The 27545-nt window shown below is 40.1% G+C and overlaps 1 protein-coding gene across 1 annotated transcript in view; it reads right to left on the reverse strand.

The window, feature by feature from the left end:
* Positions 1-27545, reverse strand: part of LOC146971677 (glutamate receptor ionotropic, kainate 3-like) — an 87579-nt gene that overhangs the window by 5153 nt on the left and 54881 nt on the right. Inside the window, exons 5-12 of the mRNA XM_085801091.1 lie at positions 26995-27048; positions 23512-23682; positions 21713-21856; positions 17669-17776; positions 15362-15475; positions 12007-12210; positions 6227-6450; positions 1854-1972 (exon numbers count right to left, since the gene is read on the reverse strand). Coding sequence (XP_085657217.1) covers positions 1854-1972; positions 6227-6450; positions 12007-12210; positions 15362-15475; positions 17669-17776; positions 21713-21856; positions 23512-23682; positions 26995-27048 — 1138 coding nt within the window. The remainder of the gene's footprint in view (positions 1-1853; positions 1973-6226; positions 6451-12006; positions 12211-15361; positions 15476-17668; positions 17777-21712; positions 21857-23511; positions 23683-26994; positions 27049-27545) is intronic.

Here is a 27545-nt window from a genome sequence, read left to right on the forward strand (position 1 = left end):
TAAATACAGAATATAATATTTTAGGCTCGAAACTATGGATAGAAAATGAAAGAGTGCTTGAGAGAATGAGAGGATTGGGAATAAATCAACTCATAATCAAACATACTCTCAAAAATTATTTAATTTGGAGAAACCAATTTATGGGAACGATCAGACATATGCTTGTTGTGAGCCTAAGCCTACTGAGACTCCCAAGAATGCATTTGAAGTAAAGAAAAGTGTTTGCTTTTGCACCTCCTCATATTTTGTGTTCTTTGTGTTGTCTATGACACCTCCCTCCCACAGACAAGCTGGCAGATTTCTTTTTTTTTTTTGGATCCCCTCAAACACATCCATTTGCATTTTAAACATGTCAAGGAAATGGCTTCCGTCTCAGCTGCTGTCACTGTGCTTGGCAGACAAGCAAGGGATGTCTGTTTATGTGACACAGACAAAATATACCTCGCTGGAGATACCACCATGCAGCATGTGTTGCAAGGTACTGTAGGACAACTGTGTGGCACGGAAAGCCAGAACCAGTTAAATGTTCAATATCACTGTCAAGAAAAAAAAAATCGACAAAAATATGCATAATATAATATGTATAATACAAACAAATCTGCGAGAGAACACACATAAACCTCATTAATGTTGGTATCCCTGTGTGTTTTTTCTTTTTCTTTTTTAAAATAATTCAGGGAACTATGAATAAGAGCTGATTTGCAGCAGCTGCTTCACTCAACCTGAAAATATGAGAAACACAAGGGCTCAGGCGTTAACAGACAACACTGTGAGCCATAGTACGAATTATAATAGTGAATTCTCCCCTGTTTAGTTTAATAATATAGGCTACTAACTAGCTCATTTCGTTCTGATTCTCTCTCTCTCGTCGCTCTCCCTCCTGGCATGCTGCTGCTACACTCGTAGCCCTCTGCCTGCACTGGCAAATTGGCAGAGCTGCTCTGCAGTTTCACAAGAGTGCTGCCGAGCTTCTGTGCTTAATGAATTGCTGAATGTGTTTGCTATCCTTACGGGCACAGATCCACTCCCGAGTCTCACTGAGCCTCCTTGATTTGTCTTGTTACACTGAGGTTAAACATTTTATTACTTGGGTCTTTTTCCTCCACAGTTGACTTCATTAGGTTATTTCTGGGGCTTCATTTGCTTATTTGCTTTGCCTATCCCTTTAAGGGACACCTTGCAAGTGAAAACCTATTTGTATCCCTATGGTTTTTCAGTCAGAAGGAAAAATTAAATGTGCACTGGGAAGTGTAGCAAAACATGGAGAGTTCTGCTGCTGAAAGAAGAAAGTGCTGCTTTTGTTCTGACGCTATTAATGTAGGCATTAATCTAAATAATAAATCAAACAGCAGCAGTGACATTTAATTGGCAGCCTACTTGTTTGGCGGTTATGAGTGCAACATATGGATCCTCTATAGTGGGTGCAGTATACTGAAAACATCACACCAGCCAGTTGTAGCATGGCTGACAGCTGGCATTTGTCAGACATGTACCTCGAGTTACCCTTTTTGTCCCAACACTCAGAAAGCTCTTGAGCAGGGCCAGTGACTGCGTTATGGGCAAATAAATGCAGCACTGTTTTCCATCCTTACCTGCCAATCTTTGACAAGTGTCTGGCACCTACTCTTCCCCTTTTTGAACAACAGGCAGGTGACAACAGCCTTCCTTTGTCATGTAAGACTGAGCTGCGCAGTTGTTCTTGACAGGTAAATGTCTTATAAAACAGTCACGGAATGGAAATCATGGAGCTTGTCAGTTAAAGAGGCGGAAAGTGGGAGCTAGCGGTGAACAGGAAGAGGTTTGGCTTGACAGAATTGTTTTTGACAAGGAAGTGGATGTGTGCGTCACCATACCTTGTTGCATTAAGGAGCCCACTCCAAACCAGAAGCTGTTGAGAAGGGTGAAGTTGTTCTCCACCACATCTGATCCAGGGTTACAAGGATGGGCGTCGTACCATTCGTATGGACTGAACCTGGGAACGAGACAGGAAGTGGAGAGCTGTTTTTAAACTCATGAGATCTAATAGAATGGAAGAATGATCCGGTCTTTATCCTTGTGGAAGCACCATTCCTTCCTTAGGAGAATTTCAAAAACTGAATCACAATAGCTTGAGAGCTATTCTGAGAGTTACATCTATTTCAGACATTCACCTTTGGTTTGGAGGAACAAAACTATTGTTGGCTGCATTAGGACAACAGCTCTATAAAGCAGTACTTAAAGCAGCGCTGATTGATTTTGTTTGGGCCACTTGCCACAGTAGAACAAGCTATAAACACAACCTTTCCTATTATTAGCTTACACTGTAAGGTTGACATGAGGAACACAGCAGTTGCTTATTTTCAGATACAGCAATAAACATTCAAACTGCAAGAACTCAAACAAAAACAATGAACTGAAGAACACAGAAAGTCAGTGGAGCTGAGGGCGACTGCGGAGAGGGTCAAAACAGTTCTTGTGGATCAATCACTACACACAACAGCTGACACATGAAACAGTCCTTTGAGCAATGTTCACACAAACATCGACTAGTGCAGCTTTAATAATGTGACTGTGTGGTCATAAGATATAGGGAACAATATGACCACAAGTTTAGCTGGTTTTATGTAAAAACTGTTATGAAATGTTATGAAAACATTTTTTAAATCAACTGCAGCTGGTTTTTGGGCTTTACCTTTAGAAATCCCCTCAAGTATTTCTAATATTCTTTGTAGTTAAAGGTGACCAACGATCCACAAAAATATTTTTTATAGAGTATAAAATGTCACGTTTGAGAATGTGAGGGCTCTTCTTCAAGTTGCATGAAACCACAAAGCAGGCATCTTTCCATGTCTCTGCCATTTAGTTTGACACCTGCTGGAAATGCTTTAGACCTTTATTATTGCACAAGTCATTTTCAGAAACAGATGCTGAGATAAAAAATGTTAAATGTCACTACTTTCCCTGCTTTAAAAATGTATAATGTGAAAAAATGTACAGTATTCCAGTTGTTATGCTGAGCAGAATTGGATTCCTTAGACCCCAGATATGTAGTATCACTTAGAAATGTGACATATCTGGTGCTTTGATGAGAGATTTGGTCGAAAGTGTAAAAATAAATAGGCTAAATAAATGAATTAAACAAAAATGTATATATATTATCACATATCACAACAGATTGGTAAAATGCTGCACGCACTGGAGCCCAAGAAATCTTGAGTATGTATTTGAGTTCTGCTAGGCTATAGTAAGAAAAATATAGAAAGATTTAATTGGCTGAAACTTATATTGTTCAAGAGATAGATACACTTCAGTCTAATTATATGCATAAGAAATATTTGGTAATATAGTCTATTTTAATCAGACACTGAACAAGACTGGTGGTTAATCATGAATTGGCTTCATAATGGAGTCTTTTCCAGCCATCATTCCACTAATTCTCATCGTAGTTAAGCAATTAGACATCTGAACTGATGAACAATAACAGGGGTTTTTGACCAATGTTGGCCTGTCTAAGTGCTGGTCCTCATGCATTAAAATGTCAAATGCACTTGCACTCATGTTTCCATCTCACAGTGTTTCTCCGAAGGTTTCCATCAGAGGGGCCTTGGGCAGCTGCTGTACAAATGTGGTGCTCTCTGCCATTTCAATTAATCCTCCCTGGTCTCATTTTGTTTTACTTTCATGCTAAATTGAAAGCCATGGTCAGATAACATGGTGGTGTGATAGAGAAGAGGCATGGAGATTAGGACTGTTGCACGAACATGCAAAACAAAAAAACCCTCACATGACCTGGACGGAAATGAATAAAGAGCAATGTATTTTTTTTCACTATTTTGAGAGCACTTTGTACACAAAAGTCATTTCAGTGCAGATTCAATAGTGCTGCTTCTCTGCTAATTTCTAAAAAGGTTGTGCTGGCAAGCAGAGCCATAAGATTCTGACTGTGTGCTGTACAACCTTATACAAAACTGTCAGCTAAACAACACTATTAACTGTCGGCCAAGAGTACAGCCTACACAAGAGGAGGTGATCTGCAGACTGCTTGGCATCCAGACATTACATAAAGCAAAAGCGCCATGTTCGCATTTACAAGCATTATGTTGAATTTGCACTCTCCAACCCAATCATGCAAAATGCACTTTGCACTAATGTTTCACATGCTGCTAGTCATTAAATTATATTCATTTTCACACCCTAACAACACTGCAATTGTTCTGGTTAACATAAGGCTTATGTCATGCAATCTGAAACAAATTTAAATTTAACACATGCATAAGTTGCCACAAGTTGATTCACAGTATTTGAACTGGTTAAAGAGTGACATTTAACCCATATTTTTTGCTATATTCTTTCAAAATTAAAAGTTATAAAAACCCTAACTTATCTGAACAGCACAATTCTTTCAAATATTAAGGCTGGAAATATTCAGTGTTTTTGTTTTAGTCTATGATTCCTACAAAAAGACAAAATTCAACAATGCTTTAATCCGCCACTCAATCATTTTCAACTTCCCCCGGCCTGTCTGTGGCTTTGCAGTGCTAATCCCCTTGGTTCCTAGTGAAGATGGAAATCTTTCAAAAGAGGAATCAGTTATTTAAAAAGGCTAAAGATCTTCCCACAGCAACTGTGCAGTGCAGCTTGAAGCCAACATTCTCAGCAGGAATGCAGTCATTGTTATGTGTGGGATTGACTAAGTAATAACACTAAATAAACTACAGGGCACTGTGAATGAAAAAAGCAATAAATCATTGCACTTTAGCTTGTGGTCTTTCTGTGGAATTTGCGGACTATGGGAAAAGTCCAGCACCAGTATCACTCTCTTCGCATTACAATAAGATTTGTTTGTCAGTATGTTGAATATATGGGTGAAGTCAAAACTGTTATCTGACAAAACATGGAAAAAATACCTACTTGTGTTATATAATGTAGAATTACAGTCAGAAACTTCCATCATTACGTGCCTAGTGGAGTGTAAAAGCTTATCCACATAAACACATTAGAGAAATCTTCTATTAATCGGTATTCTGTGGCTTATTTATCTTTATCTTTCTGTTTTTGTAAAATGTATTTCTCGAACTTCTGAATAATAAATAGAGTAAGAGGCACTTCTCTCCTTAAATCCTCTTAAATCATCTTTAGTTGAACTCTAGATACAAGCAAATAAAAGGCAGCAGTGTTTTTCACACTCGTATATAAGCGTCATAGTACATTTTATTTGTTTATTTGCAATAATACAGTATCTGCCTTTGAACAAATAATTTTAAAAGTGCCTTGCAAAATAATTACATACGTTTGAAAGAACAAGCCAAAGTGTTTGTTGCCTAATATTGTAGGTAATGCCTTGACTCCTCTGTCCAGCATTTACAATTACCTTCTTGTGCTGAAGTAGCCTTCTCATTGTTCACTGCTGTTTGTTTTTTTGTGCTCACATGATGCAGATTTAGGGCTCCAGCTTTTCTGCTACCTAGGACGGCCTCCAAAAAAAAAACTGATGCAACAATTTAAGATGATTTTGTGCTTATGTGAAGCCACTCCAGAATTTGTTTGGTCTCATGACAACAAATGAGGATAGAAGAGTGCAGCTGTCTGCTCTCAAGCCCCCAGAACTCCTTTCAACGCTTGCTTTTCTAGAACTTCCTCAAGCACCATTTTGCATGAGAAGTAGCAGGAAATACTCACAATGATACTAACTGGGTATTCACTCCCCCCAAAAAATACAAGTGAGGCACTTTTCATTCAATCAAATGAGATCTCCATCTATAATAACTTCATAACTTATTCCTGGCAGGGTTTTATTTAAAGCTGATGAGCAACTATAAATAGATTTATCTCTTGAAATTCCTCCTGAGGTGTATATATTTTATTCTTTTTATGCTGCTGAATATTATGATTTAAATATGATTCTCCCTGTATTTAGTTTTTTTTCCTTCTAAATGTTCCTTTAAAGGTTCATCATTTGAAGCTGCAATGGTATTTCCAAAGACATTGCCCAGGAAACAACTCGGCTTTGCAACTCAGCTGGAGTCGTTTTCTTTTTTGTATTCCTCCTCCTACTGCTGAGCTGTGCAGCACATACAGACATAACTGCCTTGATCACTGCCCAACAGCTAACAAAGTCTGAGAGACTGGCTGGAGCACTCAAATTTCAGTCTGCAGTGATAACAGTAAATTACTGTCTATTGAAAGACCCCATGGAGAAAAGTGTGAGGGACTGATAGGACAATTTGAATGTAACTTGTGCACTTACCTGGCAATAACAAAAAGGACACAGCTAACACCCAGGTAGGCCAGAAGGATGTACACCCAGATGTCGGGAGTCATTGGGTTCAGGAAGGAGAAGAAGCCGTTGTTGGTGGCGTTGGGTTTGCGATACAAGATGCTGATGCCCATACTCATGAAGGGCTTGGAGAAGTCAACGAACTTCTCACGCATGTAGGTAATGGTGAGAGGAGCCACAGCCAGGTCTGCCCTCTGGGGAAAAACCAAAAAAAATCAGCCATTTTCCTCTGATTTCTGTTTCAAATTAGACTTTATTTTAGCCAAGCTAGCAGCGGGGTACGCAAGCTAACAATGTCTGTTGGCCGGTCAGTCACTGCTTTGTTCCAGACTAAAATATCACCAACATTAGGAAAGATTGCCAAGAAATTTGGTAAAAACTCAACAATTAATTGGAATCACAAATATGGCCAAATGCTTTGTCAAAAATGAAATGAATTATAAGGGTGCTAACGAGTTTGCAATATCTACCAAGAAGTGCAATACGATCTCATATCTGCCCTGGTACAAACATTCATGGTGCTCTGAAGGTAAATCCTAGTGACATTCGTGATCCTCAGATTTTTTATTTAGTAACAGAATGACATTTAAAGATTTGAATAAAATATCCCCACAGCTAATAGATGTATTAACATATCCTTAATCTCCAACCTTAACCTTGCTGAGATAAACAATAAGCTCAAAACAATATTGTGCATAAGTACAGTCCCTGTAGACTTAGTCATGTTATGATTCACTGATGCTGTACGTTATATAATAGGGGGTTATAAAGTGTGGAGATCGGATTACATCTATATTAAGGTTTTCCTTTTTTTTAATTGATAATATACATGTATAGTCAATGTTAAAGTTCATTCCTATGTTCACATGCAGTTCTGTCTCCAAATGCATTCTCTACTGGCACTGGAATGACATACCTACATCATAGGGTATTATACTGAACAATGGACATGGCCGAGCATGACAGATAAGTTTCAGTCACCTATTATATACGTATGACTGCATATTCAGAATGTTTCCATTTATATCGGCAGCCCGCACAACTCCCCTGCACCATGTCTGGACAGGAGGTTAATGAAACCAGCTGCTTGGTGCACGCTTGGATTCCTCTTCCTTCCAAGAAACAAGACAGCTCACAAAGGGAGGCTTTCTTTACTTCCTACATACTGATTGCAGGGAGAGGAACAGGACTTCAGCTGCATTTTTTAACGAATAATATGAGACTGACTGTTTGTTTAGAGTATTTAAAGCAAATGCATGAGACCTGTCCGGTCCAAACACATACAACCTTAATGAGTTTTCCCCTCATCCTCTGAACTGATGTGTTCTGTCATTTGTGTTTGCTTTAACACCCTTAAAAAGCATATTTTAACACACTTCCTAGGCCCTAAGGCATGAGTTTAACTTTCCCTGTGGCTTACACAGCTCTTCCCACAGATGCACATGATAAGTTCCACGCAGCAGTAAACAAAGGTCACAAAGAAAACATTTCCACTTTTCACATGGTACTGTGGATTATGTGCTCCTGCGGTCAGCGCCGTGGTAGCTAAATGCACGGTGGCCTCTGAAGAGATGGAAAGATGAGAAAACCGGCACATCCTGCTGTGCATCTGCTGTCTCTCTTAAACTATTCAAATTTGTACATCACATACCGCTCCCTCTGTTGTCTGCTGCCAACTGCAGCTTTGAAACAACCTGCCACTCAGCCGGAAGATCAACCAGCATGCGATCCCAGACATCCCCACGGTGGGCTAATATACATGCTGCATGTCCTTGTTCTGCTTACTGCCTAGGCACACAAAGTGGGCACAAGCAAGATAACCTGATAGTACCCCGCTGTGTGCCACATGGCTTGGCGTTATCTGGGTTTGCAGATGGTAGGCTTAGTGGTGTTCTCCCCCCGGACTTCCTCACCTGACGACAGCCTGGAGGATTCATGAAGTTGCAACTAACACGATCCACATACTTTCAACCCACTGACTCTAAACTCACTGAACTAAAGAAATGGTAGTGTGAGCCTTTTACTATAGTTATTTTAATGCAGTAATTAAGCCAGTGGAGAATATTATCACTGTTATTATCATACAGTTGACAACCAAGGCTGGTCGATGAACAACTTTGAATATGCAGCCACTAGTGTGATTTATACAGCACTATATTGTGCTGTTTTGTTGCACCTTTCTCTTTTAGAACAGACAGAGGTGCAAATGTGCTTCTGTGAAACGAGTTGTTCTGCAGAAATACACTTTGCTGAACTATTCAATGGTTACTTAAGATAACAGCAGCAGTTTTTTTTATAGGGATGCTGTGGGAATGCTAAAAGGTCTGATTGGGTAGTCACGCATGCATTTACAAAAGCCATGGCTGGATATGAATACACAGCATGACATTTATGCTGAGACTAAACAACGGTATAGATATGCCTGAACATCTACAGAAATATTGAAATATACAACAGGCTAATGATGAAGCATACACAATGTAATCAAGAAATTGTCGCTTTGCATAAGCAGCAGGCTACAGAGAGAGCGGTCGCTGGGAACTATGATCTGTCCAATGGTGCTTTGGCAAGTGGGACAAACATGTTTGGTGTCGTGGCTGTTGAACTCAAGCCCCTCCAGCTATGGGTCAGCCACTCACCGCCAGCTCATCCTGCTTCTGGGATAAAAATCTAAATCACACTTGTCCGTCATGTGCTGTCCCCTTGGACCAAAACATCCTCAGATACTTTCGTAAACCACTACTACTTTAATCTAGGAGCACACAATTTCATCTCATGTACACCGTACAAGAAATGACAAATAAAAAACCTTTGACCTTTGTATATGTGTGTGTTACCAAGGCTTGCACAATATCTAAAAATCCACACAGTCCAGTTCAGATTTTACAAACCTATGCTAATTTTTTCATGTTTTCACTATTTTTTAAACAATGCACAATGCAATGTTTGCTTAACTGATAAGCAGTTGAAAGTTATATTCATCACATGCCAAGGCACAAAGTACAGTAAACAAAGCAGTGAATTGATGGTCCAACTCAGCAGTGCTTCAAAACTTGAACACTCTAAAATGATATATTACAGTATGAAAACCATTTCATATCTTGAGAAAAATGAATATCACTGAATATCAGTCCAACCTCACTACAGACAAAGTGCTGTACTGTAGCTTCTCACTCTGACCTAAATCTACTGGACTATCTGTCTGTGTAGACGAGGAGGATGTGGGCTGGCTATAACTTATCTGTCGAAGCTAGGATTAATTGCCATGACAGAAACAAATGATGTGCTAAGCACGCTATTAACATTTGCATCACAGCATGATTAAAGTGATCATTTATTGTGACTAAATCAAGTTTAACAAGGCCTGTTGCATCATTTAGCACCTTCCAAACAATGCCCTTTGGCATCACAGTGAGCTTTGACTACACAGAGGAAAATAGAGGGCTGTATGTTGCACAATGCTAAATCATCACTCTTGGCAACATTGCACTTTGTCATTGAGAAGCATCAGTACGTGGGGAGTAAATCGCACAATAATATCCTATTCAGACCAAAACATACAAAGACACACACACACACACACTGAGCTTTACTCTATATCTGTCACATCTCCCTCTGTGTGTGACAAAGCTTGATGAATTACAGAAATGAATGAAGGCTTACAACTGATTTTAATAAGCCAGGGCCTTGTTCTCTTTAAAAGATGTCAGTCAAACGGTTTTGTGTAATTCTGTAAAGCAACTGTGATTTATGAGGGCAGACTTTGTGAGCTACGAATGCATGAGTCTGGTGTTCAGCACCATTTTATCAGCTTAAACCAAATGTTTTCCTTGTTTTCTCCAGTACCTCAGACCTTATCTAACATCATGCCCCTTCTTTAAGTAAATGCACTGATCCCCAGTAAACTGTTATACATCTTATTTATCTGTGTGAGGGAGCAATAGGTTTTTAAGAGGTTAATGGAAAGTAGTCATGAATACAAATTGAACTGATAACAACATGAAATACGTATATATGAGAAAACAGCAACTAGCTGTAGAGTACAGTTCCCTGTTGAAGTTGAGAGGCAAAACAACTGCAGTAGTTTTGTAGTTCCATGAAATCTCTAGCTTCACTGGCCTCTCATATCATTCCAGGGTCAGATCTCCTGAGCTTGCCTTAAAGTTTATGTTTCAGGTCTACTGAATCACGATCAGCTTATCCATACCGACAAGGGTAAGGAGAGCACCGGACCACAAAATAGAACCGACTAAAAATCCACAAAGACGACGTCATGCATCCTTGGTCATGCGATAAGGAGCAGTAAAAGCAATAACTAGCAGTCTAGATTCTAATCTTCTCTTCTGCTGCCATTTACAAAGGCTGTAGGCCTAAAAAGGATGGTGAATATTGGTATGTTACATAAAAAAATCAATTAGACCAGTTAACTGTTGTCTACTGCTCTAAAAGTGTGTAAACAGCTTAGACTCGTATCAAAGCCATCCAAGGTCTCCATCAGCAAATGCTACATCTTCACATGACACATGTGAACCTTATGTCACACTTTCCCTCTTCCTATTTGGCTCTAAGCTAATGCACAGCCTTTTTCGACCACCTGCATCGTCTCCCTTTAAATCAGAGACCGGCCTAATACAAAGAGCACTTGCGTTGTTTAATGATCGAGTTATGCATCTCCATTTCGTGCCAGCATTCTCTGCCTTTAGTAATCCATTTGTTCCCCTCAAGGTTATTGTTATCAACGTGGATCTAGCAAAAAGCTTGGATGGAGAAATAAAGTGCTGCAGTGGGAGCCCACCTTTCCCAACCCTTTCAGCACCAAGCCATTGACTCCTGCCATACGATTCCCTGCACTAAATGCCACTTAAGCTATTACAAGTTTTCAGCTGAGTACAGCGCTGACCTGATGGGGCTGAGGACAAAGAGAGAGCACTGACAGGGGCACTTATGAAATGCCAGCGGAGAATTGCCACCATCACTTCGTGGTAGGGCTGTTTCATGGCCGCTGAATCCTTTGAGTTTGATACAGACAGCTGCGATTTCCCGGTATGCCTCAGCAAGGTGATTGGCGTCGGTGTGTTTCTCTGCATCCTGACAATATGCAGTGTTTACACGCTCATCCCAGATCTGTGATTCATCCATCTGTACAGGAAGTGGTTTGTCTCACCGAATGGCATCAACACACTTGTAACATTTAGGCAACCTTGACATAATTGTGCCATAAATGTGACTGACAGCTTTGCAGGCTGCTCCTGACTTGTGCTCAATCATAACTATATCACTGTCCACATGAAGGACATAACCAGCCATTCACTTCAATGCTATTGCTTTTGGAAGTTCAAGTTGTGATGATGTAAAACATTGAGCTGCATAATTTTGCAGAAGCAGCATATATTAAAGGCATGTTTTGACATTTTTAGGGATGCAACCATTGTCTTGTCCAGACTAATCTGAGAGGATTTATACCACTCTATGCTAAATATCTTGGATGAGGCAGTAAGTTTAGCTTAACATTAAAACAGCTAGCCTGGTCCAATGGTAACACACTCTACCTGGAGTGTTAACAGTAACCTCTTCTCTAGTTGCCTGGCAACTGCTATGCTAAGCTAACAGGCTGCTTGTTCCAGCTACAGTCACTGTAGCATCAATCTCCTTATCTAACTCTGCAACAGGGCAGAAAAGTACATTTCCTGTAATGTTATAGTATCCCTTTAAGGAAAACAGTGAAGCAGACAATATGGAGTCCAACTTACGTGTTCTATTAGTTCCCTGATCATGCCGTTCCACTGGCCCTTTTCATCCTGAGAGCCGTATTTCCCATCAGGCACCAGGCGGATCTCATAGGAGAAGCCCAGGATGTTGGAGAGCTCTTTCAGCAAGTCGATGCAAAATCCTTCGAAACGGTCGTTCCCAACCAGCGCCTTGTCAGACTTCTTAAGCATGACATATGGCTCCTCCTGCACAGACCCAAAAGATCAAATGAAAAGCAATGGTGAGGTCAGCTTTTTCAATTTGTTTCAGCACATGCACCTAATTGAAGCAAAGTGATCTGAGCTGATGAGCCGCTGTTGCGTTTAACAGGCAGTGACAGCAGATTCTGGTTCAGTGTGCGGCTACAGGGAGCGTTAAAATATGAAAGAATGCTGAGGTTTTTCTTAGACTGATGTATAAGCAACAAGAGACCCAAGTCTCTAATGTAAGTAAATGCCTTTTAAATTGCAAAGCTGTACCCAGCATTTGCTATAGTGACGGTAATGCACACAGAAGGCGTGTTTATGCTATCAGTGTGCTTGCAGTGTTCAGCTAACTAAACCTGCCACACTCTCCCCCACACTGCTGCGCGTTGACCTATATAGCTGGTGCACAGGTCGGTTCATTTTATGGTCAGGTGGCTGACACTCTTTACTGGCCTGTAATATCCTGTCTGGCTGCTCATAATTTGAGCTGTATAAAAGCTTGATTAGGAACAGAATGCAGCAGTGAAATGGAACATGCCCACAACGTTGCCTTCATCAATTGTCACCAACCTCCAAGGGAGAGCAACTGAGCTGATGCCTGCAGTGACAATGACTAACACAGAATAGCTCATAAATGATTTCCTTTATTTAGTGCCTGTTACCATTTCCCTGCCAGATAGACTTGCATATCCCGCTGTGCACTTCAAAACATGTTGGTCCATTTATGCAAGGGCTGTAATACAATTTATTGCCTCAAATAGCCAGATGTATAATTTACAAACTGAGCTCAGAAGCAGAGTAATTGATTCTCTAGTGAAGGTGACCCTGCTTTTCTCTTTTTTCTTTTCTCAACAGTACAGTCAAAGAGGAGAAAATAGGTGGTCACTGCACATCCCCTGGGAATGTACCCCCCCATGGGGGAGGGGGGTGAAGGTGGGGGCAACACAAATACAACATCATGTGCTGGTGGCATGTGGACACACAGTTGTTGTCCTGTTTGTTAGATTTGTGGAGGCTAGTTGCCTGTAAACAGTACTGTTAGCCAAACCTAACACAAAGCAAGACATCATGTATCCCATAAATTCAGGGAAAAAATAAAAATTCCTATAAAAAAATATACAGGAAATGATAAACATCTTTAATTGTTTGCCATTAAAATGTGAAGCCATTTGGACATTACAATTAGGATGGCCTCTTAAATAAATAATAAGTTATGAATACTTGATGACAATGCATTTAGAGAGCAAGTGCTTCGCCACAAACTTTGCTCAAGTTGTCCAATTAACTTGATCAAAAAGTTTGCATGTTAAGGGAAAAAGTCATTACCATCTGTTTCTAGCCTTCCAATTCTTGCTATTCCCCAAGGTTTGAAGTCAAATCAAAGTGTTTATACCAGTTCTACCCTCACAGTCGCAGCATGGGCGTGCATAACAGAAAGAGGAGGGAGGTCGGGCCTGTGCAGAGACATTACAGGCAATGGAGTGCAAACAATTAATGTAAGCGAGAAAACACATTAAGTGCCTTAATCTCTTTGACAGAGTTATCACTATAAAGCTGTCAGACGTCTTGTTCATGCATCACTGGAATCAGTTTGATGCAATGTCATTACGCTAAGAGGAGAGATTGATATTAGAGCTGAAACACTCATCAGAAATGTGAAAGTAGGCAGCTTTATGATCTTAAACTAATGATTTTCAATGAAATTGCAAATCCAGGAGCATGTCAGAAATATCCAAATGCCTTTTTAAATTTTTGCGGAAAACTTGAAATTAACTTGAGACACTTGGTGAGGAACATGTCTTAAAACGGCTGTAATTTCAGCATTACATCAGAAAACGCTGGCAATTCCTTGTACAGCAGTTCAACAATCCACCACTTAAATGCTCGCTCTGTTTCTGCACTTTGAGGCAAAATTAACATAGATCGCACCTGATAGGCATTAATTATGTCCTGCCTTGACCTCACTTGTCATAATTACAGCCCTGTGATCCAACATAGGCGTAATGATAGTGTTTATTGTTGTAGGCTGTATATCTGTCCTGAAAAGGTGCATCAAGGGGGACATCTGTGTCATCACCTCCCTGATAGCTCCACAAAGACCCCAACATCCAGTGACAGTGTTAAGTACATATACAACTGGGGATGTGCAAATGAATAGCATGTGAAGGTGGGGGAGGGGTCGTCCATTTCTTCCTGAACGTCTGAACATATAATTACTTCCATTCTCAGGGATTGCTCATTGTATCTCACTACCTATTCCTTTTTACAAGCCCCAGATCTTTGATGATCATGGTGAAAGTTTAACATCTCACCTGGATCACTGATAATTAAACATTCGTTGACTTAGACACTGCTCCTAAGCTATCAATATTTCTATTCTTGCATATGCAGTTGTAATAATAGCAGATCTACAGATTGAAATTCTTGGTCATTTTCAAAACCAAAGTACGTAGGCCGTTTCCAGGTTATTGGTTATTGCACTTAGCCATATTGTTAACATGACAGTATTATTGTTCAGGGCAATATATATCTTAGCAGTATAAAATTGTTAAGAATTTTATATTGTAGGTGAGCTGGCTGGCTGAAATTAGAAGAAACACCAGGTTCGCTTACTGTAGAAATTAGATTCCAAAGGCTCAGGAGGAGGAAACAGGCTGAAGTAAGGTTAAATTTGGCTGAAGCAAATTCATATCAACAAGGACAACAGAGGTTGATAAAACACCACCTGCTGTCAGGCTTCAAATGTCATGACAATTGTAATTGTAAATGAAAGCCTGCTAGCCAGGAACGCTAAGATTTGCAGCTTACGTTACATCAGATAAACACACTGTCTGATTCATTCTTGCCGTTGTGTTTTTTTTATATACTCAAGGTTTGACAGTGCCTAGTTACAGTGTGATTGTCCAACTGCTGCAGGATGGAGGGTTTAGAGAACCGTCAATTATAACATAGTGTCTGATGTGTGATTTATCACTCGAGAGCTGGCAATGTATTGTGTCAGTCACAATGAAAACAGATGTAAGCTGAGTGCATCTCTTTTTAATGTTACAATGAATTGAAAGTAAAAGAAAAAAAGAAACCTCATTCCAGGGTATTATTAATAGGACATCCTCGAGGACATATTATATGCCAGGCTACACAGGTGACCTACCAGAATGGTGGTGATGACGAGGGAGCGGTTGGCCAGGGAATCAGTGATGTTCATCCCTTTTCGCTTCGGCGCTTCTGTGATGTTAAGACCTCCGGACGCACTCCACTTCCCCACCTGTGGAAGATGAAAAGTGTGTAGCTGAGTGTTCTGTGTCTATTGGGCTGTGTGACCCGGCAGACTCCCCTGCCAACCAGTCTACCAGATTAGTGCCAGGCTGAACACACCTCCGGCAGCATCGGATGAGTCACCTTCATATCAGCAGAACAAGGTGTTTTGGAAAGCACAGCTCAGTTAAGGTGTATATCTCGAGAGAAATTGAGCTCCACGGGCAAATCAAAGAAACTGGAATCATTTGATGAACTGTATGTTAAAATAAGACTTACTGGTAATAGCGTAGTTTGCAAGTATATAAATAATAACCAATAACTAGGGAAAAAGACACAAGAACATTTTTATTTAAAGATAAAAGATTATGTTAGATTATCAGTATTGCATATACATTTGGTCCTGTACTGGTGTTTCAGATGTGTATGTGCGCATGAAAAAGGAAAAAAAAAAGGCTAAACAGTGAAGCTAAAACAAACAGAAAACCTATTAAAGATGGCAAATATTGCAAGATGGCTGCAGTTAATCTGAATGATGGTGCAGCATGTGGTTGCTGGTCGGATTACATCGTAAAGTCATTTTGCTCTGCAGTCACAGTAAAATAAGCTACGAGATTTGAACAAATAAAAAGGAGTTATACATGCGAGGAGCCCTCAGGCAACAGAAGCTCTGCATATTGTAGAGACACACTCTGGAACATATCATTAACAGAAACAGTCCTGTGGCCGTCGGTAACAATCTCTGTTTGCAAGTCAAGCCCTTCCACCGAGCCCTCCCTCATCTTTGCTGCTCTCTTTATTACCACAGACACAAGCGTTTAATATTCACGAGGGGTTTGTGCTTGAGGTGGATCCATTTAAAGACGTACAACGCACCAAAAAAAAAAAAAAAGAGCATGAAAAACGTTTGTAAATGTCCTCTCTGCCTAATCCAGAGAGAGGCATATGCTCTAATTTGAAAAGCACATTAGTTACAGCTTGTCACACAACCAAAGAGAACTCCAGGAGAGAGATTTAAAAATATCTCTGAATGCACTCTGCTTTTTCAAAATTCTCCTAATTGTACCCAATTACAATTAACCCAATTCATTAAACATGATTAGCGAAAGACTTGATTCAAAAGTTACTTACTCACGTAACCACATGCTGAGCATTGCATTTATTTCACTCTCCTGAGCATGCCTGCGCTGGAAGTGGCACTCTGAGAACCTGTTCATAATTCCAGCAAAAGCTCAAAGTTGGGCTAATATTCAATTACAATGGATTAGTTGAGAAAAGTCCACATCTTAACAGGCTCATACAGTTAAAGCCGATTCCACGGATATACAAGAAAGAGAAAAAAAGAGGGAGAAAAAGGATCTGCAGGATCAACGCGAGTGTGCTCGAGCGCAGGATTTGTCAGAGACACAATGAGAGGATGCTAATATGCCATCAAATACTTTTTTTTTGTTAGATGACTGTGCTTCAGCTTAATTGACCGCACACAGGACAAGATGCCAGTGAAAGGCAGAAGAAGAATCATTTCAAAGCAGTAGTGTTACAAGCTCCTCTCTGGAACAGAAGGGTTACATGCTGAAAAGCCCCAGCTATTATATGGTCTTGAGCCTTTAGGGAGTACTTGAGGAAGTCATAATGGGACTTATCCCTATTTGATGTATTCATAATGTATGAAAGCCCTCTGGTAGAGAAAAGCTGTTATAGTCCAGAGGGTACTTTGCCTTCCAGTATAATAAAATAAGTTCTGCATTTCCAACCATTTAGGTTTTTTTTTTTTTTTTTCCCTTTTTTTTTGTAAAGCATGTTTATACAGCTCATTACCACCAAACAGCATTTTGGGCATCACCTCGAATTATCATTAAGAGAGGCTGCAATTAACACCCTAATGTGTACCCTAATCCAATTTGCTTTATGATCCACTAACTTATGCTTATGTTGAAACAGCCAATTTGCTTCCTTGTTAGGAGGTAAATGATACTGTCAAATTTGCATTATCTCTTGCACATCAAGAGCAAATTCTGAAATGTATTTCTGAAATCAATAATCCATTAAGTTCCTTTCATGCTATAATTATCTCACAAGTTCTACTTTTTTCACGCACTGCATGTGGTGATGCGCCATTGCTTGTTGGTTTTTATTCTCTGCCTCTGCGAAGGATATACTGAAAAAGACAGTGCTTCAAAAATGGTGTTTTAACAATATTTACCTTTTCAAGTCCATCCTCCTTTAGACTGATGATGTCCAGGTCAAAGTCTGTACGTAGACCAGTTGTCTTGTTGAATGACAGTCTCCCCGTCAAACCATCCCAGTGGGACTGAAAGATAACAGATCTACATATTTATTCCATATTTAAACAAGTCCTGCATTATTAACCTTTTTGCCATAGAATCCTGCAGAACACAGTCTAAACCTCTGTCCAGCCTAACCTATCAATATATTAATCCTGCAATAAATACAGTCTTTTTTTAAGCTTGTAACTCACAATTGTTACATCACATTTCATTGTGCACTTTTTTGCACAAAATTAAACATTTGGTGCAAATGACAATATGTCAGAATAATGTAGAAATAATCACACAAATACAGCAAAATAAAAGTGCTGTCATCAAAACACACTACAACACCCTCTATCTTTCACTGACAGAAAATTCATACGCCCACAGACCAAAAGTACAAACATAAACTCTAACAAGCTGCATTTCCGTGTTTTTTTTTTTTTAATTACATTTTACATCTCAACGCCTCCGAAGCGTTTTCCCTCCAGACTACAGAGTTAATTAACAGCCATCTCCTTTTGCTTGATTCCCCATGAGGGGGAAAAACACATAACTGCCCCCTATTACTATTCCCTGATACCCGCCACCTCCACAGATGTGTGCATAAGCAAACATGACAGTCCTCTCACACTTCCACTAAAGAAGTAGCCATTTATCAACTAACTCTTCTTCTGTCATTGTTCTTGTTTGTTTTATTTTAGTCTTGGCATCGGTACATCATTCCCTGCCATTTAGGGGAAATCCTTTCTGTTCAAATGCCATAGTAACACTTTGGTTATACTATTTAGGTGTCACGTGTTATTTTATTCTGTCTCTTGTGATCTTCACGTGAAAAAAAAAGACTTTAAATTTACTATTGTCTCTTTCATTCTGTGATGAAGACACTAGATTTCTTACTAGGTCTTGGAACAACAGAGTAATCAATCATTGTGTGTCGAGCGGCAGCAGTTTTCTGACATTTAAAATCCAAAGTGTGACAACCCTACAGGCGATGGCTCCCTCCCATCACTGCTGTACCTTGTCAGAACTTGCTGCGAGAAGATCGAAGCTTCAAGGAGAAATTTGTGGCACTCTCCTCTTCCAAACCGCCTCATATCTCATTTCATCTCGCCTCACACCACCGAGGTGGGTGGCATGTTCAAACAGCTCTAATTCAAAGAGTGACATAAATGCCTCAGCACATCACATCCAAAGGGCCAATTCGACCTTCAGAACATGTCAGACTCTTGTCTTGAAGCTGAGCATAAATCAAGCCTGAGTAAGTGTCTTTATAACCAAACACTACAGTATGTTTGCATAAAAGGAACACTGTCATAACACTTCATTGGCTTTTGTCATGATCACTATGTCACCAACATAACTCCTAATGGTACATATTCTTAGAATGGCCAACAAGCTCATTGTTTCAAGTGACTATAGTCACGCTCATGCCGACACTGTTTATTGTGCATTGTAGTGGCGTAAGCCTAAGCAAAATTGTGTTTGCACATTTGGCAGACAAGCAGATATTGTCCCCTCCAACTCAGACACAAACAATAGTATTCATGGATCTTGTGCCAGTTGGGGATGTGTAGCTGAGTAACATTGTAATTTGGGGTCATCAGATTTCAGAGCACACTTTGCACAGTAAATTCTGGGGGTTATGGGAATCGTTGTAAACAGTCTCCTCATGAGTGCAAGGACAAAAGTGACATTTTCTCCTAAATCATTTATTTGTCATTATAAATGCATGGTTACATATTGTAACTCTAATTCTATTTACCGTCAAGTACACCGCAAGTACTCCGTACTGCAGGGTCGACTCCTCATTTCTGCCCAACCACAAACTGAAAGTCAGATTCTGAATAATTTCAACTCACACAGCCGCTGCCACCTTCTTCAGCCCTCCACTGATTTATTAAGTCCATGGTAGTTTTGTCCAATGCTATATCATAGATAGGGTTACAATTATAATTCTTCTATTACAGTACACACAAACGCCTCTATCTAGCAGGCCACTGTAGGCTAAGAGGAAATGCATGATAACTGCGCTCCATTATGTGATGCTGACAAAAGCCAGGCCATTGGGTCGCAGTGGAGTGGCTTAGTGAGACGGCTTCAGCAATACTGTAGGTCAAAAGACATACAGTAAAGCACACTACTAATAAAACTGCAGATGATGGTGGGCAAATTCAACACCTCACTGGTCTTTGTGCACAGCTCCATGGATACAAGCATCAGCACTTCAATCCTGGCTTGCCTTGAACACATGGACAGATGGACCTGTCATCCTTGATCCAAAACAGAACGTGGAGGGAAACCAGAAACAAGTTGGGAACGTCCATCCCTCTCCACCTATACTTGCACTTGAAAAATGGTACATCACCTTTTATTCATTAGATTAACAAGGGGATTTGGGTGATGATGATATCGAACACTACTACGTAGTCTTGAAAACACATAATGGTAAATTGTAAATTCACTTGAATTCATATGCCACTTCTCTAGACTCAGTGACCGCGTTATACACGACCAGTCACACAAGGACACTTAAACATGTGGACTGCAAGAGCTTAACCACCAATCTTCTCATTAGTGCACAACCCACTCTACCTCCTGAGCCACAGCCGCCCAATACCAGCGAACAGAAGGTCTAGCACCATTATGGAAGGTCAGGCTTTGCTCTCTCAAGGACGTTGTCTGCTGGTAAAGAAACGACCTGGAGGGGCCTAGTGAAACCTCTTGCTTAATCAAGTTTTCTTTCAAATTGATGCATTAGGGGAAATAAAAGGTTATTCATTTTCTCCTTTTGAGCCTTGATTTTGCTCCTTACCACCAAGCAAGGCTGCACGCCAGATCAGCAGTTATCTCGTACTTGGCTTCGTCTAACCTGGATCCTCTACCCTGGGGGGAGTGGCAGCTGATATTACACCATGAGTTTTGGGTCACCTTGTATTCTCTTCATTGGATGGACAACATGAGGAACAACGCACACCTGTCCCCTCTATCCTTGCCTGATTGGAGGCAAAACTCAGGCCAAGTAATGGCATTGTATCCATCCATCCATCCATCCATCCATCAACTCTATACTCTTATCCTTGAGCGTCACGTTGGCACTTGGACCTGTCCCAACTGCCAGTGGGTGAGACATGAGCTACCGACCTCTTCAGGCCACCAGTCAAGGCTTGACACATAGAGACAGACATCTATTCACAGTCACATTCACCTTTGAGACACTTTGGCCTGCCAGGCACAATGGTAGCCTGGTCTGATTTTGGCCCTGAGTCCTAAGTAGTTTTACCACCAAAACACATGGTGGTATCTTGATGTTTGGGTCTATGCCCTCCATCTCTGTCCTTTTATAAGTTCAGGCCCTTGTTGCTGTCATTCCTATAGCTCTGTGGGTTTTTGAGAATTTATAAGGCAGTACGTGCAGATGTGCTATCCTGCATAGAGGGTAGAGCCTCTGTAAAATACAGAAGACTGAGGTGGTTCATGCTTTAATTTTGCACTAACACTAATGAAGGGGGGTGGGGGTGGGGGGTTCCTTTCCATTTCTAGACCACACCCATGGCAAATACAAATGATTTAGTTGTTTGAACAAATCAAGATACAAATAGTAGCATCTCTGCACAACCTTCATCTGCCATTTTGCACAGACTTGTTTGTGTATACTGAGGCACTGTCAGACTCTTGTGTTAGATGAAATAAGAGCCGATTACACAAGTTGTGCTTTCAAAGGGTTACAGTACATGCTTTCTGGAAAATAGGTTATGAATACAGGGAATTTATAAGGCTGACAACAACACTGCTTTGATGTGTCTATCAAGCCTTGGTTTTCTTTGTATGTGGATATTATTGATTTGCTGGGTAAATATCTAAGTCCCAAATGACTACACTGTCCTCACTCCACTCCCATTGTCATGCTCACCACTCAATCAGTAAAATAAATAACACTTAAATCAAATAGCAACAGGCCACAGGTGTCCCATCACCTCTTTGATGAAACTCATGAAGCGTCCTCCAAATCTCCAGGGTTTATGGCGGTGGCACTGCAGCGAGTTTACCGTCATCTGCGGAGCGTGCTGGTATGAGACGGACACAATGTGGACTGCATCATAGGTCAGCGCTGCATCTGTCTGGAATAAGGGGTGAACATTATTTCAGCTGATGGCTGTGGAAAGACATAAGCAGTTGGGTCGTTATCAGTCTAATCTTTACACTGATTTGGGAGGAATAAAAAGAAAATAGCATCCCTTTGACACTTTATTATTTATTGTTATTTCCTCATTACATTTTTAAAACCAATTATATAATATATACAGTTACTATTAATCCTTTATTCTACGTAGTAAATGAAGGTTTCAGAACCTCTTTCAAGGCCAGTCGCTAAATTTTTCAGGTAAATAAATTTGAGATAAGTTTTCATACACAATTAAAGAGTTTTAATTTGTTATGAAGTCAGCATCTCTGTGCCTCCCACTGATAATTCAAAATATAGCCCTGTGTTTGTCAAATTCGCTTTATTAACATAAAGGAAGTACCTTTGGACATTTAGTTGCTTTAGTTTAGTTGCTGTACAGGACTGCTTATGTGTACAAAAAAAAAATAATAATGTCAATAGCATAGTATTTGGATTTCCTCATTAGTGGATATAAAACACACAACAAACAAATTTAACCAGCTATGGTCAATATTTAGTAACATGTTAAAGACCTAAATCTTGTAGTTAATTCATGCAAGTGTGACACAAATTGGGCCTGACACAGTGGACTAAGCCAAATTTGCTTTCATTTTCCTCCTGGAAACATACTGGGACAATGGTGTATTATCCACTATAAACTGCCCATTTGAAAAAAAAGAGTGGCTGTAAAGGGATACCCCCGGTCAGCGACGATGTTTAGAGAGACCAGCACATTCAAAGGATAATTGTTGAAAGGGCCTAATGTTCTCCACACCATCACCCCTGTCTGTAATGTTGAAAGTGAAAAAAGATAACTCCATGGACTGGACTTGTACTATTCTTGCCAATATCTGACCCTCCCTTCAGCCTGCCAAAACACAACCAGGATTTCTGACCAGGCGGCAATTTTCTCCTGCTCAGCTGTTCGGGTCCAGAGATCTTGGCTGACTAGCTGCAGATAATGGCAGTGGTGAAAACTGTGCTCCACAGGTTCAAGTCTAGAGAGCTTGTTCTCTCCGTGGCCCTCTTTATACCCAAGTGCCTAATTAGTTGTCATTTACAAATGTCCCATAACTCTGTGTAAGCTTGGCTGATTTTTGTCTATAAACTCAAATATTTTTCTTTTTTCTTTTCTTTTTACCAAAAGATCCACTGGATAAAATAGCAGATACTGACATAAATTGAATCCCAGATTAGATGCTGATAAGATGGTTGGAACCTCTCAGTATGATACCAATGGTCACTGTCAATCTACTGTATATTTTTATTTTTTTTAATGACTTAATATATGGTTTAGTCCAACAGTAGAAAAACCACTCAAATCTGTTTACATGCATAATAAAGTATGTATATTTTATTCATACATGAGCCACAGCCTCAAAGAGAGAGCTGTTTGGTTAAATTAGAAGGTGTGCCTAATAAAGTGGTTGCCTTATTTAGTAATAATAATTGCTAGGCTGGAGGAGTTTGTTATTGGCTGCTATTGGGGTTAAATTTCATTCCACGGCAAAAGCCACAGATAAGACAGACTGACAGGCGGATGTGTTGTATTTATGTTGACATTTTGACAGCTGATTTTAACTGGAACAACAGAGAAGAAATAAAACATACCGTCATGATGCCCTCCAGCAGGCCTGAATCAGGTTTAGGTGGTATCTGCCTTTCCATCGACCATTTCTCCACGATGGATGCAACCTGGGGATTATCCACGTTGAGGATGCGGAAGCCGGTCATGTTGACACCGCAGAAGCGATATGGCTCCAGGTCAATGGCCATCAGGTCCTTTTTTTTTGTGGAAACACAACAGAATAATGACTGATGGATTCTCATTTAGTCTGCCAGCACTGAGGATCTTTTGTATTTAAGTATTTATCCTGGATGCTGTCTCCTCACATAAAAAGAGAATGACGCAGCAGCTGATTAAAGAGATGCTATATTGAGACCAAATGGAGTGAGAGGAAGGAGAAATACAGTTTTCAATGTCAAATCAGGAGATTTAACTGTGGTGTCTGAAGCTGTGTATATGTAATAAATTAAATCTAAAAAGGCTCCAGTGGTGGCGTCGCTTTTCTGCTGGCAAATCCTTTTAGCATTGACAAATTGTTATTGTTTTTGTACCTACATAATAATGAATTATACTGCACACACTACAAGCTTGTGTATGTCTTTCTTTATGAGGTTCAATCATACAAAATCTCCACAGGTTCAGATTTCTTATTTGAGAAGTTTATAATTACAGTTTGTAACTAAGAAAAAATTAAGAAGGTAGGAAAAAAAAAACACTAGTTCTGTTGGATCATATTAATAATTCAAGACTTGCATTCCCTTGGCGACTTCTAAGCAAAAAGCAATTCAATTTGAGCTGCTGTAATTTCTGGGGCAGCCATTGTAACTGAAGTGTGAAGTCACATGTTGACACATGTCGTGTTGGAGTGGGCCAGGGGGCTTGGAAAAGACATTTGGATGAACATAGATATTTCATTAGCACCCTGTGGGGTTAGTGCTGGGGGAACGAGAGCGTGTAAGACACTTACTAAAGAACGGTCGCCGCCAGTCACTGAAATATTTCTCCTTTTTTTTTTCTCTTTCCCACTAGAATGTGGTACTGTACTATCTTTTATGAACAGAGATCAAAGTCAATCAGTGCTGTTCTATATGACATTCAGAAACACTCAGAAAAGTAGATCAGGTTACAAGTTTTTTTTTAAGCTTTGTAGCTAAGAATACAAACTAACTGGGACAGAATTGTTTGTAAAATACAATTCATCTTTTGTGACATCCTCATTTCATTCCAGGGCATCTTTTTTGGAACGTCAGGAAAGCAAGTTGTTCCAATTATAAGTTCACTTTTTTTTTTTTTGCAGCTCTGCCTTGTGCACACATCCGTGGCACAAAAGCAACAGAATCCTACAACAGCACTGCACAGAAATCTTTAGCTGGAGAACACGGTGCATATCCCTGAGTATACCTGCAGATATGTTCTGGAGGAGGCAAACATAACAAAGTTCCCATCATTAGATGGCTATGGCAAGACGGAAACTATGACAGACTCATTTCGAAGGACAAGGAAGTTATTACCTATACCACTCTGCTGTTGCCTTTTCATGCTCTGATAAGTCGGCATTTACCTCACCTCAGAAGATAAAACGCAGACATCAGTGGCTTCCATCGAGAGGAAATTGTATTGCCATGTAAACCATGCAAGTATTCATCATTTTGGACCAAATCAAGCCGCCAGGTATAATCTTCCTAATGGTCTGCCTATCAATATGTCAGCGTATTGCAGCGTTAGAGAGATACCACACTCTGATTCTATAAAGATATCCTGCCTTCATGAGGAAAATATTGTTGTTGCAGAAAATCAAATCAAACAGAAATTTAAGAGTAACTCCACAAGTAAATATTTCTCTGTTCCATCTGTGTGGAAACTGTTCCGCTTAACAAATAAACCAGTGCACCAGCAATAAAGAAAAAAGAGTTTTGGATTTTCCCTATTAAAGCAATAGACATGCCACACAAACATGACGCATGGCAGAACAATGTCATTGCCACGCTGTCGAGCGTGAACGATGACACACATCATGCCTGGACCCCTATGTCATATCACATTATCACAACAGACTGGCCCAGCCCAGAGAGAAGGCATGTGTTTGTTTGTGTGTGTGTGTGTGTGTGTGTGTGCGCACGAGGGAGGCAGAAAAGGAGACAATAACTGGGAGTGAAGGAAACAGCACAGAACATGCTGGTGTTCATTCCCATTCAGTCTGTTGGTCACCAGATAGCCAGCGTCACAGTGAAGAGCAGTGCTGCCTCCCTGCTGGGTCTGCGTGCATTAGTCAGACAATATCCTTTTTTTATCAGTGTGAGAATTTAAAACGTGCAAGATGGGGATGAAACTGGAACATACCGAACCATATAAACCTAACACGCCCAGGATGTTAACATGTATGACATCAGGGGAAACAAAAATCTATAAATGAAGGCTAATGTGTGTGAGTACTACTCATAGTGCACTCATTTTCACTGCTCATTTGTACCGACATGCACATGCTCAAATTAGTTCAGTCTAACACAGTCCTGTCTTTGGCTCTAAAAAGGCAGAATAATTTCCTGAAGATGCTGGTTATTGTAGTTTCTAGGAAATATTACTCTAAGAGTTGTAAATAGCGTGTCTGTCGGGGACTATTTTCAGATGTGAATTAATCCACATTTGATGCTCTATTGCGCTTTTCCTGCAGCAATACGGCACATGTGGGATCAACGTAACATGAAGTGCTCTTGTTTGTTCACCCAGCTGAGAGGTGAAGCTCATATGTTTGTTTTTAATAGTTTTCACTTTCCACTTTTTTTGGAACTTTGCAACTGGCTACACAGACTTCTTAGTAGGATTAATCTATAACTGTTTTTTATTTCCCTACGAAAATATGGAATATCACCAGACTCATGCAACAACAATATGTATAATCTATGTACATATGTTTTATTAATAGAGTGACAGATAGATGACAAGTAACTAGTGTTTCTCATTTCATTACTGAAGTCATTACTGAGACGACAGGCCATATTTTTTATCAATGTAAACAAACCTTTCATAGAGTCTGAAATCAATAACTTCAATTTAGCCCTAGATAGAGTCTGATGATTAAAAGCTCTGTCAATGAACTGAGGAATAATATCAGGTTAAAATTCAGGTTTAATGTTGCCGCTGCTCTGCTACCGCTTTGTTTACATCTGGAAGTTGCTCACTTTAAAAACTGATGGCATTTCATTTTATTATGTTTCCTGTAAAAGCTCACAGAGGAGCAATTATAATCTTTTGAAAAGTCAGTTTGGAATTTCAAGCCGTTGTTTCCTTTTTTCTTTATTTTTTAATGCCACGACCTCAAAGACTTTAGTTGACTTTACTATATAAAGCGTAGTGTTTACTACAGCACACTGAAGACTCCATTATGCCTCCAGCTTGTCAAACAAAATTGATATAATGGACTGGATCCAAAGCCCATTGGCAATTAGCCACTATTCATCAAAAACTCAAGCGGTGGGGAGATGAGAACAAATGAGACTCTATTTGCATTAACAAGCACGGTACATTACCAGAGTGGTGAAGATATAGTGGTAATACTCTGTCATCATCCCCATGGTCTGGGCCTGGAAGGAAACAGAGAGAGGGGAATAGGGAAGGTGTGAATGAATGGTCATTCTGTCACGTCAGTGTGTTATAGAATCAACAGCACATTCACAACAAACAATATGAGAGACATACACAAAATGACTTTAATCAGCAAAGAAAAACTAGCCAGGTTTTAATGAGCATATTGATTAACATGTGGCTTCATTTTGTGGGCAAGTCTCTGCCGTGATTTCTGCACCATATGTGGTCCAGAAAATGTACCGAACGCCAACAGTACTTGATGCTTTTCTATGCATTTAAATGGTTTGCAATGGCTCGGGGGCATGTGACGTTATCCCGGCAGAGAGGAGAGCCTTCAATCAAAAGAGCTCGGTAATCTTTGTCTCATATCCGAACACTCCATCACTGCCACTTGTTTCACTCAATCTACATTCAAAGGCATCACATTCCCATGGCGACTGTGCTTCCCATTTAATTGTACCATCTGTTGTAGGGAAAAAAAAAGAAGCCAAGG

The sequence above is a fragment of the Trachurus japonicus genome, chromosome 16 (assembly GCF_045865225.1).
Source record: "Trachurus japonicus isolate A0001 chromosome 16, Traja_1.0".
In the NCBI taxonomy this organism is placed as follows: domain Eukaryota; kingdom Metazoa; phylum Chordata; class Actinopteri; order Carangiformes; family Carangidae; genus Trachurus; species Trachurus japonicus.